Source organism: Phoenix dactylifera, chromosome 6 (assembly GCF_009389715.1).
Source record: "Phoenix dactylifera cultivar Barhee BC4 chromosome 6, palm_55x_up_171113_PBpolish2nd_filt_p, whole genome shotgun sequence".
Classification (NCBI taxonomy): Eukaryota; Viridiplantae; Streptophyta; class Magnoliopsida; order Arecales; family Arecaceae; genus Phoenix; species Phoenix dactylifera.
The window spans coordinates 17,117,580-17,134,746 of record NC_052397.1 but is presented as its reverse complement, the minus strand read 5'-3'; the positions used below and the strand labels follow the sequence as shown (position 1 = coordinate 17,134,746).

At 37.0% G+C, this 17,167-nt stretch overlaps 1 protein-coding gene across 1 annotated transcript; it reads right to left on the bottom strand.

Annotated features, from left to right (window-relative positions):
- Positions 1–737: 737 nt before the first annotated feature.
- Positions 738–8,183, bottom strand: LOC120111129 (COMPASS-like H3K4 histone methylase component WDR5A). The gene is made up of 2 exons (XM_039127640.1): positions 7,466–8,183; positions 738–1,268 (listed from the first exon to the last, which is right to left on the bottom strand). The coding sequence occupies exons 1-2, from the start codon at positions 8,126–8,128 to the stop codon at positions 957–959; spliced, it is 975 nt and encodes a 324-aa protein (XP_038983568.1). The 5' UTR covers positions 8,129–8,183; the 3' UTR covers positions 738–956.
- Positions 8,184–17,167: the final 8,984 nt, after the last annotated feature.

Here is a 17,167-nt window from a genome sequence, read left to right as displayed (position 1 = left end):
GTTACAAATAACAAGTCTATCTATATACAAGGACTATCTATTGATGAAAGCAAAATTTGTGGTAAAAAAAAAGAGGCAAAGTTCACCGTGGACCATATACTAGTGCCACACTAGCACTGTATTAATATGGTATGATATAAAATATATTTGGCATATCAAATATCAGTATGCTACCGATACCGAATACCAATGCCAAACCGGTATAGTATTATATCCCATACCATACCGCTCAATTTGAACTGGTAAGTGAACCATGAAAAAGAAAAAACCTAAAAAATAAGGAAAGCTTAACATGATAATTGGAGACAGGGAGGACTGGCATCTAAATGACTTGTCCAACAATTTTCAGTTCCAGGTCACAAAAAGCTGCTAGATGAGGAATGTCAAAAAAACAAATTGATGGAATATAGTAAGGAACAAAGAGATTGGTCTCTGACAATAAGTAGCAAGGGAGAAATATGTCAGTCACTAAGAGGTCAGCTAAGCCTTAGTAGACTTCACGCGAAAAACATAAGACAAAATATTGTATCTTATGCCTGCTGCCATGGGAGCAACCATGATGAGATGGATCTTTCATCTCTCTGTATTGCCACGAGCTAGTTGCTGAAAAATTATTTTAATAAACAAGCACCAACCCACCACAGAAGAGGATCCATGCCTTGGATACAAGATTGTCCATTCTGGAACCACCACTTGCAGCATTTGCTGTATCCCATGCATGATCAGGTACAGAACTCTGAATTGCACAAATATGTGGATAAGATAAATATATTTGACATTAACACGATTTTGCCCTAGGGTAACAGTTCCCCTAGTGAAGATAACACAGTGGTGGATTGACAAGATAGGGTAGGTAAAACTATGTAGTAGGAATTTCATTTTTTGCAAAATCACGATTTGGCCCCTGAAAAAACAAGCCCCCCAATGAAGATTCCATAATGGTGTTGCAACAAAACTCACTCAGCTTCTTTTTGATCTTCATCCTCCTGAATCCATATCTTTACTGTCTTGTCCTTACCAAGTGCCCCCGAGGCAACCACGTTCTCTGATGGATGGCATGAAACGGCAATTACAGTGTCTGTATGACCTTTCAGTTTCTGGACAATTTTTCTTGTTTGGAGTTCCCACAGGTACACACAGTTGTCCTCTGAACCGCTAACAATGTACTTCCCATTTGTGACAGAGAATGCGGCTGGAATGCAGAACTTCGAATTGATGTGTCCAGTGTATGTCTTTAGAAATTTACCTGCTGAGAAGTTCCAAAGCCTCTGCAAGCAACAGAATCTGAATGTTGAGATATGATTATGAGACAAGATGCATCACGATCTAGAACCTGTTAGCCGTATAAGATGAAAAATCTAAGCTTTTAAGATCTTTAAACCTATGAACCGTCAACCTGTTTCAAATACAGTGAATGTTTTTGAACCCACTTTGGTTTTGGAATTATGAAGGAATGGAGATGCTTTCGAACTTGATTATATATACAACAATATATAAAGCATACCGAAAGCTTTTTCTTCTATTTCTTTTGTAAATAGAGTTTCACCCTATTGTTCCTCTCACTCAGTAGATAGTACAGATAGCATATGATTACATACTGGGATCTCAAGTATCCAAAGACAGTGAGATGTTACAGGAAAATACAACCCCATATGATACAATATTATCTCTATGTCGGAATAAATGCCGCCCTAAGAGTATAACTGAAGGAAATGCATTCACTTGAGGCAAGTTTTTAGAAGGCATTTGACCATTTGAAAAAAGGAATAACAATGCTGGAGCGACCTTCAACACTAATTTCATTTTTGCAAAATCACGTAGTCTCCCCTTCACAGAGAGTACCTGTGTATTTCTTTTATCTTTTTAACCAAAGGATTGACATATTTAAGTAGGAGCCCTTTACTGCTCCGCTAATAGTGGAAGGACCAGTTTGCTAAACAAGCTGCCATCAATATTGAGCTTCAGTCATCGCCAAATAAGTGGACTGTCAATATGGTATTGAAAATGAGATAAGCAAGCATAACATGAATTTAAAATCTTATTTCCACATGAAGGATAACAGCTTCTTCTTAAGGTCTATTCCAATAAAAGTAAGATGTTTCATTATTTTCAATAATGTGCTTGAGAATATCTTGACCTCTAGAAAATCTGATTTCCTTCCCTTCTAATAACTCCACAGTGTTGATGAAATCAAATTGACCCTGCTCTACTTTATAAGCATGTCCTCTCCATTTTATAAACTTAAGGCATGACCAACAAGACATGCATAGACGTCTAATGGTGAATAAAATAGATAATTGCACATTTAACTAGGAATGCTTAAATGACTGGCTATTCCACAATTCTTTCAACAGAGTACAAATACTTGGATGAAGGTTTGATGTCGGTTATGCTTTTTAATAATTCTCACAAGTCACATAAAGTTTATCAGTAGCCAACTAAGGAAACAATTTCACCCCAGGTATAATACGACCACATGAAGCGTAAACTAGAGTATTTGAAAAGGTCTTAAACAAAAGGAAATTTGAAATATAGTTTCGTGTAGTACAACTACCTGAAATACTGCTATTTGGCAAACTTCAGAACATTACAAAGTTGATATGATCATCAAATTCCAGTTTGATTAAATGCTGCTGAAGTCCTAAGTATTATACATATCTTTATCATACATGTTCGGACAAAGCACCTCCCAAACGATCAGGTAAGAGTATATTAGCCAAATAGCACATAACATTAACAGCTTACATATCAACTTGCCTCGGGGCTCGGAACCAAGGAATTTAATAATAAATAAAAAAGCACTCTATCAGAATGTCAACATGGAACATGCTCCTTAAATACACTCTTCCATCAGAAAAATTCTTTCCGCATAGCCAAAAGGATAGGTATTTTTAGCTATGTTGAAATATAAGCAAATCACTCTTATATATCTTCTGTGAACGAGTTTCTTACACCTTCATTATGTAAAAAAGATATTGTTCTGGCTACTTGTCCAGAATGCCTTTTACAGATGGTGATTTTGTAGCCCTTCTACTTAAACTGTAAGGCCAAAAATATGTTGCTCAAGTGTATTAGCTAGTTTCAAGTAGATGATATTGGACTTCGCAATGTCGAACTTTTAGTCCATTGCAATCACCAAGCAAATTTTTGAAGTCAACCATGCAGCAACTATAAAGATTCCAGTGCAAAATGAACCTTTCGGTCTGAATGCTCTTGTAAGTTATGGGAACTAATCAAAGAGAGATTATATTAATTTGATCATCATACTTGCAGTAAGATGTCTGAATATGATAACATACAATAGATTCATGACAAAAGAAAAAGGCTCATTGTCAGAAAGTAGCAATAAGATATAATCATACAATTGAGAATACCAACAAAATCATCAAATTGATGGTTGATGTTGCCAGATCAAAAAAAAAAAGCAGAACTTCACGCTACAAAATTCCATTTAAGGATTGAAAGCCAGAGTCGAGAGGGAAGAACACAGAACTATTTTAATGGTTAAAGATTATTTAATCGATGCAACACATAGACACTGATTAAATGATAAACATGGATAAACTTTGTTATAAAAGCATGAAGCTTGAGTATTTGCCTACTTAAGAGGCCTCTAAAGTCCAAAATGTTGCCTGCTTAAGCACTAGAAATTTTAGCCAACGCATGGCTTCAAGGATGCTAGAACTTCTTATAAGGCAACAAGATATGATTTTATCTATATATGGTTGAAAAATTAAGAATATGATAAGAAATTAAGCACGGGGGAGAGAGAATTTAACCATAATGGGACTCATAACAGTCCGCATAAGGTAAAACATCTCTCAAATGGAACGAATAATCCCAATTTTTCAGGGATTGTGAGCTCCAGATGGTCTCGAACTCTCGATCCCTATAACTTTTAGTTCTCTCTCCTCTCTCTCTTTTCCCCTAAATTTTATTCTAATCGAACCACACCTTATCCAAAGAATAATGTACCCAGCCATCCAACAGGCCCTAAGCAGTTATTGAAGCATCAGCTGCTCATTTAAGAAATTAAGCAAAGCACTTGAACAACTTAATTATTTTTTTATGGCAATCCTATGTCTAGTTTCCATCCAATGGATCAGGGTAGTATTCTAACCTTCATTATCAAATTTTGTAGGGGCCCTATGGTGATATATGAGATTTCTTACAACTGTTCATGGTAAAACCTGATTGAAAAGCAAGGGGAGATTGTTTCTCACGAAACTCATTTTTCAGTCATTTTTTACAAAACAGGTTTTCTGAAAGCAAACAAACAAGTACTCTTGTAAAAGATATTTATTTTAATTTTTGTACAAACCTATTTTCGTATTACCTAACAACCAGACAACTGCATAATACTGAATGGTGAACTTGAAGGCAGGACAATTTGTTAAAGCATTTTGTATCATCAAACTTTCTTTTCATTGATAAATCAACCAATAGAAATAAAGTGTAAGATAATCTACAATGCATATAGCTTACAGTGTCCCACTGAGCTAACTGAACTTCTAAGATATCCTCCCTTTCCAGCTAAGGCTTCCGTGAGGTCTGCCTGCTACAACCAGACAACAATTTCATTGCCTTCGCTGCAGATAAAATTGGCAATTTTCTGTCAATGAACTGCCAAGAAGTGGCTATAATGCTTAAAACCTTAAAACGAGTGTCTTTGAGACCCTCCAGCATGTGTTGTCCAGCACTTACTAAATCACAGAAATAAACCAATCTTTGTGTCCCAACTATTTTGAACAGGCTAATGCAACTTCTTTTCCACAAGCCACCCTAATCCAGTCTGCAAGAAGAAAAAGAATGCTGTCCTGGGTCTCCTGCTCATTGTACTGTTTGTTCTGAAGAGTTTTGCATTTTAATCTAACCAAATACACCACAGCTTTACGACCACCAAGACATCCCAACCTCTCCTAATCTGGAGGAACAGAAGGAGTTTAAAGATAATATGTTTAAGTAGGCACTGCTGGAAGATAGAGTCTAATAGAAGATGTCAAATTGACATCAAGAAGGTCCAATATAGTAGGAAACTCTCTATATGGCTTCCAGCTGAGTTTGACAGAGTACAAAAGAAGGATGACTGTTCCATTATCTCTTCAGTATTTACAGCATTGAAAAATGAAATACTTCACCATTCATTCCTATCAGAGTCTACAAGTTGTCAATGCAAACCTTTTCAAGATTTCCTTCACAACGTCCAATCATTCCTTGAATTTTCTCTTTCTTTAGACCCTCCTAAGCATATTGAAACCCTCACATTGCTGCAGCCATTTTCACATCTTTGTTGCAATTTATATATGCTAATACTATCTAAATCAATTCTTAATTACTTCAACAAATTTACTCCAAGATTATCCTAAACTACTCATACTTAATTCAAAAGTTCCTACTCTTGCCCCACATTAATCTAACTGCTCTCATATCTCCTACGCTTATCTTACATGCTTAAAACTCTAAATTACCCAATGTTGGTCCTGTAGAACATAGTTGACCCTGCAGTCAAATGTAGCATTTTACCTACAAATCTCAAGGCAACTTAGTGACTATATAAAACCCAAGGAGAAACTCTCCAAATCATAAAGCTCACTTCAATTCTATTAAAAATGCATCTTTATATCTCCATCTCCAATGCAATCCAAGATAGCCATGATTGCACTAGTGTATCTCTAGACGATCAATTTAATTGTGATTTCACTCACACATCTATTTCAAATATAGTTAAAATTCATGGTTAATCCAACCAGTCATTACTTCAACTAACATACAATCCTACTTTTGTCAAAGAACTAACAGTATTGTCCACAAATAATATAGCCACAGCACCTCTTCTTCTCCTCTTTCTCTTCCTCCCCTGCAGCCCACCAGCAGCACCACCACCACCTGCCGCCACCATAACCACAACCACCACCTGAACCTCCACCGCCACTAATGACCCCTCCCCACCATTTTGACATTGCTATGATTCTTGATAGCAATTTTTCCTCTGATTAGAAGATAGGATGAAATATTTTTTTAAAAAAAATCTTTCGATTATAACAATTTCAATTTAATTCAAATCTGCTAGTTTTTAAGACATCTATATCATGTAGGCCTTATCTCACTCCATCATAGTCCTCTTTCTTTTTCTCAGATCAAGTAGTTCTGTGTTCCTATAAATCTCACATGATTGAGACTCCCTTCTCCACCATATGCAAAGTTCAAACATATAATGCTCTGAATGTATAGTCGTCATTGATATGTATTGAAGATTATATTCATAATTGTATCTGATTATTTAAAAACCTTTGCCAATATTAAATATTCTATTCATACCTTAATGGATGCATTTTGAGAACAGCATTGATTACCAAACAGGTTTTCAGTTTTAGATATAAGTACAGCAATGTGTACCAAACAGGTTTGAGATTTTTAGTTTTCAGAAAGAGAAACCAAAACTAGTTTCAGTTTTTGAAATTCTGAGAACTAGCAGCCATGGTGAATGCCACATTATTTCAGACCAAATACACCGGTTCTATTGGAAATCCATTCCTAAATACATGCCAAAATAAGTCATAACTCATTTGACCATGGGTTCATGCTTGTTTCAGATGTAACCAATCAGATAATGATGAGTATTGCTGATTTGATGAAATGAATTGCAGCAGAAACTTAATATAACTGAAAATATAAAATAAAGATGAGCTGGTCAGGAATGGGGAAAACAGGCCAAATCTGAGAATGACTCAAATTTGCAAATTCCACTAGCTAATTTTCAGATGAAACAATTCAGAGCCTTAGACACTCAAAACAGGGTCTCCAGGTGAGATGCAAAATATCTTGACAGCCATCATATCTCACGCCATATATATAAGCTAGACAACTGTAATACAATAAAAAGAACTAAAGCGGAAAAAGTACCATATAAGCTAAACATAAGCTTGACTCTGAAAGGAACTCCTACAGAAAAACGATTCACTTACTTCTCTGCATTTAGGTAGTTATATTATCTCATTTTATCTTTGGGAAGAGTAGATGCTCGAGATAAGACTCGATATTTCATGATAAATACTGATTCTTATGATTCATTCAGCATCCAATAAATATTTCTCCCGTGAAGGGGATCCCAGATCTTAACATTCATAGCACCTAACAAACCTAAATGCATGATCCACAAGTGAACATGGACCTACCACAAAAAGAAGTTTCTTTCTCTCTGCATTTAGTTACTTAAATATCTCATGTTGTTTCCAGAGAGAGTTGATGCTCAAAGGAAGACTTCAAAAATCGACGTGCGGATTGCCTTTTACCTATTTTTGTTTTCAAAAATATGATCCCCAACCTAAAATTCACCACTCCACAATCAATTTTATTTGGAATCAGCACATAAAAAGCGAATCTTTTCTACAGCAATGCAATTTTCATTACTCAGTGAATGTAAAAATATACTGAAAAATGAATAGAAGCTAATGATCAACCATACCAAGGTGCTATCGAGAGTGGCCGCGAGGACGAACTTCCCATTGGGCGAGAACTTGACGAAGGACACTGGAGGGCTCTCGTCGTCGATGAGGGTCTTCATGCAGTGCCCGGTTGCCGAGTCCCAAATCCGGCAGAGCCCGTCATAGCTGCTGGAGACGATGAGGCTGCCGTCGTGGTTGAAGTCGACGGCGGTGACGGGCTCGGAGTGGGCGGGGAGGACGCGGAGGCACTTGCCGGACTTGACCTCCCAGACGCGGACGGTCTCGTCGAAAGAGCCGGAGGCGATCATGTTGGACTGGGGGTTGAAGGAGCAGCAGAAGGCGTAGTTGGTGTGCCCGGTGAAAGTCTTGAGAGGGGCAGCGGTGGCGAGGTCCCAGATGCGGATGGTGCGGTCGTCGGAGGCGGAGCAGAGGTAGCGGCCGTCGGCGGAGAAGGAGACGTCGGAGACGCCCTCGTCGTGGCCAGAGAGCTCAGCACAGAGGGAGAGATCGGCGGTGGACCAGACGCGGAGAGTCTTGTCGGCAGAGGCGGAGGCGAGGAGGGAGCCGTCGGGGGAGAACTTCACCGATGAGACGGCGCGCTTGTGGCCGACCAGGGTCTCCCGGAGGACGTAGGGCTGGTGGGTGGCGGCAGCGGCGCCGCCATCCGTGGAAGCGGCGGCCATGGACGGGGGAGGGCGAGGGTTTGGGATCCCGGGGGTTCGGCGAGGAGGGTTTAAGGCTTTCGGATGGGGTTTTAGGGTGCGAATTGGGCCGAGTTAACCCGGATCCAAGTTTTCTACAAACCACAAAGGAGGAAAGCCCAATTGTGGTTTGCACTAGACCAAGGCCCTGCCGAGCATCGCTTTTGGTTTCCAATTTCCAGTTTTTATTTTAAGTTTTTTTTTTAGCGTACATACTTTTTAAATATTAAAATTTATGTAAATACCCTTTTAAACCAATATTTGTATATGTATCCTCATCAAGAACTTGTTTTATATGTACACCTGTCTTTTTTTTTCTTTTTTTGTGTATCTACCCATACCATCTAACGCTATTCAAATGTTAGCAGTTTAAAATTGAAATGACGAAAATACTCATAGAAGGTAAACATAGAAAAAGAAATGTTTATAAGGGTATATATACAAATATGCAATTTCAAATATTCAAAAAAGTATTCTACAAAAAAAATTAAATTTTTGCATAAATATCCTTCTAAATATTGGAATTTGCATGAATATTCTCCAAATTGATGTTTACGTGCATGCTCTTACAAAACACTATTTTTATATGAATACCTTTGACATAGCAATTCGACTATCATGATTAGCTAAAATCATATTTATTTAAATTAAAAATTAATTAAAATTATGAAAGTATCTTTTTATTTTTAAAGTGGATAACAAGTTAACAGGTCTCATGAAAACTAATATTTCTACCCTTTTTGAAAAATTTTTCGATCTCTCTTGACCCTCTCTTTCACTTCTCCCTTCTCCATCATAAACAACCCTTCATTATATCTTTTTTATATGAAGATGGTCAGGTCATGCCTTTAGTTTTCTAAATTATTTTTAAAAAAATATTGTGAGAGATTTGCAATATTTATCTTTTAATGAATGAGATTTGCAATGTTTATTTTTTATAGTTGGAAAATTTCTCAGACTAGTGGCTGAATTAAAATTACTATGACAAGATGGGTTCCATGCAACATTTTTTTTTTTAAAAGTTGAAGCTCCAAAGAAAACTGACTTAAGGTATACAACGTATGGAGCGGCCTTATACCATATGGTTGCGGAGGTTGTTAATAAGTTTGAAGGATTCAAAGTCCTTCAATAATTTTGCTTGAGGATGATTGATATTATTCTTCTACCCATGATCATAGTAGCAACAAGGAACCTCGATCATTGCAATCTATTATGTGCCTTTAGGAGTTTCTAATTCTTTTCTATATTCTAATACATATCATCATATATGCATCTGTAACAATAAATATTATAAGCTATGATTTAATAAAATAAGATATAGTGGTTGTTATAAATGAAGAAAACTAAAGTAGAATAATCTCATTATAAGTGAAAAAACTTCCATAACTCTCTTTTGTTTTGGTGAAAATGGCAATTCACATAGCTCTAACGTGAGTACATCCTGCCAAATCAAGAGAAAGTAAAAAATACAAGGGTTGAGGTATGTCCCCCGTCGATATCTATAAAAACTCTCCGGAATGCCAGACGACAAAGGAAGCGACCCAGTTTACTGCACTGTTTACTTTCCTGAACACATGTGATATCTGAACGCCTCTCAACTCCCATACCAGTCTATGGGACTCGCGGATGAGGGGGTGACCGTCTCCATACCTGTCCACTCCCTGAATCCAGTCGATCACCATAGTAGAATCCCCCTCGAGGTGCACACGCTCTGCGCCCAGTAGCCGCCTCACATAGGAGATCCCCTCCCATACTGCTTGGAGCTCTGCCCCAAGTGCAGTAAGGCCAGGCGTGCGACAGCCTCCAACTACAATCAATCTACCAAGATGGTCACGGATAACAAATCCCATACTTTTAGACACTCCATCCACCGACATATTACCATAAAAGTTCACTTTGAGATGACCAAGGGGTGGAGGCACTAAAGAAACAAAGGCAAATCTGGACGCTGAAATAGCGAATAGGGTACCCCAAATGTCCCTGGTTAACTCGGAAGGGAACGACGTGGTAGCAGAAGTGACCTCCCCTGCCTGACGCATAGCTCTGTCCACCACCATCCACGAAGGCGATCTCCTATCCTCAAACAAACCGGCATTCCTGTCCAATCATATATGGTAGGACAAGTATGCCCTCAGAATTCTGACCCCAAAAGTGCTCGAGCGTCGCATGGAGACCCTCAACAAGTGAATCAAATCCTGTGTTAACTCCACTGCCTAAGGTAACAACCCAGGGGACCTCCTCCATATCGTCTTGGTCCTGGGACACCGCAGTAGAACATGATCAATAGTCTCCTTAGTATCTATACACATCTCGCAGCACTGCGTGATCCGCACACCACGTCGGGCTAACAAACTTCTGGTCGGAAGACAGCCCTATGCCATCTTCCAGACGAAGAGGGCAACACATGGGTGTATACACATCCTCCAAATTCAACCTCCCTCAATCTGCCGAACCGACTTCCGACTGATTAGAGCCTGAAGATCCCTGGCTTGAACCTGTGACCGCCTCGTAGGCACCCATACCAACCTGTCTGGCACCTCCCGACCGGGGGCTGGTATCGCCAGGACCACCTCCGCCAATTGCTCCCCAAAAGCTTTCCGAATCGCCCCTCCCTCCAACGACCCCCACCATGATCCAACAGGTCGCTGACCTGGTATCCAACTAGCTTCGCCGTGTCCACCATGGTCGGCAATCGACTAATCGGCAACTCAGTAACCCAGTTGTCCTCCAATATATCGATTGACCGGCCATCACTAACGGCCCATCTAATCTCCAGAAGCACCAATCCGGCTCTAGCACACATCTCTCTCCATACCGATGAATGATGACGCCCCACATGAGTACCAGATAGTAGATTGCCGTACTTAGCCCTCATCAGGAAAGACCACATACTATCAGGCTCAAGAACAAATCTGGCAGCATGTCGCGCTGCTAAGGCCTCCTGTCTCGACAACAGGGACTGCACCCCCAGACCCCTGTACCTAGTCGGCAAGCAAACAACCTCCCAGGCCACTAAGACTCTTTTTGCTATCTAATTGTCGCATCAATTTTTTTCTTAAGCAATATTTTTATGAAAAATATTGAGGAGCAGACACTAGACAAATCTGAGTGTTAAAACAGGTTGAAATAGAAAAAAATAAATTTTAAATTTTTTGCATGTAAATCCTCCTAAATATGTGAAATTGCACGAATACTCTCGCAAAGTATTATTTGCATATATACCTTTATAAATATTTCTTTTTGCATATCTACCCATTAAGAGTATTTCAATTATTTTTAATTTTAAACCACTAATTTCTTGATGTTGTTAGATTGTGTGGGCACATATGCAAGAAAAAAAAAATAAAGGGTATGCACGCGAAGCAAATATTTTATAAAGGGTATATATGCAAATATAAATTTGAAGAAAGTGTTCATGCAAATTTTAATATTTAGAAGGATATGTACATAAAAAATTCTTTTATTTTTGAAGACAGAAATGGAGATGTTTTAGTGGCTTGATTTCTACTTTCAATTTGTTTGGCAGAAAAATTCCAATTTCAACGTTTAAAAATCCTTAATTAATTTTTAAAAATTATAAAAACTAATTTATTATTAAAGGGGTGATTCGTGCTCCTTGCAAGAGAAGAGAATATATTTTTTTCTCAAGTCCAAAATCAAAACCGATGTATTCAAACTTAAAAATTTATACAGTTGATTGTGATCTATACTATTTGACGTACTTAAAAAGCAAAAGAGGCATATTCGAGCAGCTTCTAAACTACGCATATAGACATAAAATAAACAATTTTTATTGTACCATAATGCAAAGATACGATAAAGCATTTAAATTCCATCTTCTAAATCATAATCTATGCATGCTAAAATATATATAGATGAAAAATTAATATATTTTAATACTCGAATTATAGCAAAATATAGTATCGCATCATTCCAATTGTTTTGCATTAACTTGATAGATAGATTAAAAATTAGTAGAAATATCTGAACTTTGATATATAAGTATTTTAATGGCATAGATCACGAGCAATGATATCGATTTTTAGTTTATTTTTTTTTTATTGATTTTGCACTCGTACAAAGCAAGAAACGTTCATTTCATCATTAAATACCATCCATGCACTTGAACCAAATATTCAGGCTTAGATGTTTGGGTTTGTTGTTTGCTCAAATCACCGACCCCTAATTAATTCAAAATAAAAAGGTCAGCTCACTCCGGCACTTGGATGTTTTATGACTCTTGATTGGTTCGTTAGTCAAGTTCAGGGTGGAACTTAATGCAACCCATCCAAATTTCGCCCTCGCTTTACATTTCTGGTTCTGGTGCCAAGTTCACGGACGAAACTTTTTGAAAACACATGTGATTTCTCTGTAAGGAATAAATTTCGCTATCTATTCACATTTGTGGTTCTGGTGTTAGCCTCCGTCTGCTGCCGTTTGTGATTGTGCTTGTCTTGCCACCTTATACTTCATACCTCCTTTATGTGGGATTTATTCTTACTGACCTTGAAGCCAAACCTCACCGAAGATTCATCTGGCATAAGTATTCACACATTTGAGCTGACGTTGGGAAAGGATGCATGAGGACTTCGGCTGAAATCATGCTGTTTCCTATTGAAAATTGATTTGAGTGCGAACTAACTTACTAAAGGGCTCGGTAATCGGCTGTTCAAATTGTAGAAGCCGGTGAAAGATCACAACGTACTTTCAAGATGGGCAGATAGTGGTTGATATGCGCGGATGGTGATGGCTCTAATATCGGTTGTTCTCAAAATCATGCTAAAAACAGAAGACCGTAATCGGACCTTTGCTCCGACGCCAGATCCGACTTGAAGCAACAAAGATAGAGCAGAGCAAAGAGTATCCTTCAACGCCTAAGTCAGATCGATCTCGACGTACAGTAAATATATTGCGAGAGTGGCAGAGCGACAACACAAAGGTGTATAAAGGCTCGAAAGCATTTACTTAAAAGGTGGTTCCACAAGATTGGTTTGTATAAGTCAAGGTCGGTGCTCGTCGTCGACGAATTTGGATGTACGAATTGGCCTTTTTGGGCAATCATCGCACATCTCGCTCATCGATCGAGTTCGTGTGGTTAGAAAAAACGCTCGCGGTTGCGGTAGCGATCACTATGGTGTGGCCAGTGGAGAAAAATCTTGAAATTGGGTGAATTCTCCTTCCACCTCTGAGCTGGTCATGCGTAGGCATTGGCCAAGTTGATTCGAAGTTTTATTGTGAGTTCTTTATTGGTTCGATTCACTATGTCGATTTTAGTCGCCTTCGAGATCTATCACATGCCCATCACTTACCTATTTGACAAGGGTAACAACTACTACTAACAAATTCCAAAAACTTTACAGATGGGTAGGTCTCGTAGTACCACACATTTTTTTTGTGTGTGTGGGGGCCGAGTGGCTGTCTTCTTTATTCCAGTGGTTGGTAGAAGAAGCAGGCAACGGCTACCATCTAAGTTGTCATCGTTTAAACAACTAAAAGCGGCCACGGCCAATAAGCTTCTTTCATCGTGCCAAATTTCTCTATGCAGATGCCGTGATGTAAAATATAATTTTCTATCATCAGAAAGCAGCCACATCACAAAAACTAATAATATACCAACTTGCAAAACGACAGTAAGAGCCACAGAACGCGTTGTCACCTTTCAGACACATGAACAAGTTGCGTGATTCTTCTTTAAATATCACCATTCAAGTAGAAGCAATGAAAATGGCCCGTTACAGAAAATGTATGGAGCAAACTGTGCCATGATGATGATTATACATACCTATAAGCATGTCATCATGCCTAAAATCAAGTTTTATTGGCTTGGAAAGGGACAATATCAACAATATTTTATACCTACAATCATGTCATCATTCCTACCCATTGATGCATATTCAAATCAAGTTAGATTGAATTGGACGGTGCCAACATCAACAACATCAACTTCATGCAGAGAACATCTACAGTAATCTTCAGCAATTACCAAGATTACATGACACATACCTCATTTTTGTGCAGGTCGTTTTTGCATAGGGTTAAAAGCTCTTGCTTGTGCACATATTTTTTTAATATATATTCATATGCCAGTTGAATATGTATTTTCTTCACACACACACACATTAGCCAATAAAAGTAGACACCATTGATTTGCTTCTTGGAATACAATATAAATTTAAAATAAGTAGAAAGATTCGATTGCTAATTTTTTATGGAACATTAAGCAAATGAATTATAATGATAGGTAAGCAGAAACTTTCATCATATATCTAAACTGATATAGCAATAATATTGGGTTAGATAAATATAATACTAATCTGTTTTAGTTAAATAATATTCATAAGTATCGATAATACTTCTATTACGTAGTATAAGTATGATTGGTACCTGTATAATTGATACTTAATATTGATAGTAATTAGATACTCTATTATCCATCACTTATACTTGTTATGATATGCTTCTTGACATTAATGATTTTCTTTGAATGTGAGAATATGATATTAGCTATTTGTGAGAAATTGTGAGAAGTATATGCATTTTACTGTTAATGATTTCCTTTGAATAGAATAATATAGTATTAATCTGGTTTCTTCATCATTATCATTGAAGATAATATCCAATTAATGTAATTATGTATTCTTTTATTATTAGTACAATAATTTTATAGTTGTTATATTTATATTATATAATACCAAAATTTACCTAATTATCTAAATATAACTGATATATGATGAATAATATAATATATAATAAAAGATATATATTATATTATTAATTATCATATACATGTTATAATATCAGAATATTGCACTGGATAAGAATTATCATAATATTTTACTAATGGATTATATTAAAGATATTACACTTTAATATTTTAAAATATCCATTGCAATATAGAAGTGTAGCGTTTAATGCAGAAATTTAATTAAAGAATGCTAAATAATGAAATTGCTTTAGATGCATTTTACATGAACTGAAAATGACATCGTTATCATCTGACCTTGAAATGGAAGGATATGCTTATTGATAGTAATGATATACTTTGAATGTTAGAATGTGGTATTAACTATTTTTTAGAAATTGAGCACAGAATATAGATCTTGCTATTGATGATTTGCTTTGAATGGGATAGGGTCGTACTAATATGGTTTCAACATTATTACCATCATTAACTATATCCAATTAACTATTACTACAATAATTTTAATATCTGTTATATTTATATTATATCAGACCAAATCCTACCTAATTATCTAAATATAATTGACATATGATAAAAATATAGTATATAAGAAATGATATATTATATTATTAATTATCATATACATGCTATAATATCTGAATATTGTACTAAATAAGAACTATTCTATTATTCTACTATAGATTACATTAAACATGCTGTAATTTTGTATATTAAAATATCCATTATAATGCAGAAATGCATAATATAATATAAAAATTTAGTTAAAGTATGCTAGAAAATAATATGCACTTTACTTGGATTGAGAATTACATTATCATCATCTTATCTTGGAATCGGAGATATGCTTCACGACATTAATGATTTGCTTTAAATGGGATAGTGTAATTTTAATCTATTGTCCACATAGCAAGAAGGGAACTCTAACCAAGTAGAACCTCCATTTTATTATATATATATATATATATATATATATATGTATATGTATATATATATACAATAGAGTAAATATAATAGATATCATATGAGTAGATCATCTATTATGTATGATAAATTTTTAAGGGCTCGTTTGGTTCGTAGAAAGAATTTGTTCTCAGTAAAATATTTTTTTTAGAAAGATAATTTCTGAAAATATGACACATAGAAAATTAATTTTGGCATATTTGGTTGATAATAAAAAAATGTCATATTCCAAAGTAATTTATGTTTGATTGAGCATCTACTTTTCTAAATATTGTATAAAATACCTATTATACCTTTAACAAAAGAAAAGATCTTACCTATAGGTTTTGATAGCTTAATGATACTTTTGAATAAAAAAACTCCAATTTTCAACCGGTGGAAAAGTAGCTTTTTCATGTCTTCCATGAATTTTTTTATAAAATATAAAAATCTTATTTTTTTATTTTTCTATTGACTTTTTTTTTTCCTGCAAACTAAAAGAAAGCATAAGTGGATAACAATATCGACTCACAGCATGGGATGCAAATGTGGGTGTCAAAAGGAGACATGCATTTAGGAGGACCGATTCATGGTGCACATAAATGAGATATTTGCTCCATATATATGTATATAGATGTGTGTGTATACTTGACAAGCTTTGTTTTTTTTTTAAAAGGTCAAAGATATTTGCTACATGTACATGTATAAGCTTATGCGCATATCCCACATGGCTCTGGACATGAGCTGCTCTTTGGTCCCATACGGTGACATCCATAGCCCCAATCATTTGAGGCATCCATTGTCCCTTGCCCGCATAAACCTTCTCACACCTGACAACAGCTGGTGCCTCGAGCCGCTATCCGATCGCCACCACGGAAGCAAATCCGCGCCGACGGCCACCGCCCAAACCCTGTCCGTAGTCCAATCAAATGATTCCCATTTAATCACGACCGTCCGATCAGCCTTCTCCTGCCAGTTCCGAGTCCAATCCGCCCGGCGCTGTGACCAACAGGAAGCCAGGAAAGCCGAATTCGGTGGCATGTCCCGTAAAAATATCCAAAAGCCAGACCCCTTAAAATAAAACGCCGTCCAACTCTCCACCCACACTCGCGGGTGGTTCTATATACACCCCCCCTATTGCTAAGGACACCCCCCAAAAACCAAAAAAAAAATACCCAAACTAACCTTTAGTGTAATTACCATATTGCCCTTGAAATTTTCTCATACACCCCCCCTTCCTCCTCCTCCGTTTCGTTTTGAAAAGAAAAAAAAAAAAAACACCCCTCAAACCCCCCTTAAACCCCTCCTCCCCCGTTCCCCCTTCTCCCTCTCGTCGCCGGCATTCTCCCGATCTCCGACCACCTCGCCGGCTTCTCCCG

Bases quoted from the DNA above. Each gene is read 5' to 3' on its own strand.
- LOC120111129 (XM_039127640.1), bottom strand. From the start codon at position 8,128: ATGGCCGCCGCTTCCACGGATGGCGGCGCCGCTGCCGCCACCCACCAG. The intron at 1,269-7,465 runs GTATGGTTGATC...TGTTGCTTGCAG, and splicing joins CCACTCTCGATAGCACCTTG to AGGCTTTGGAACTTCTCAGC.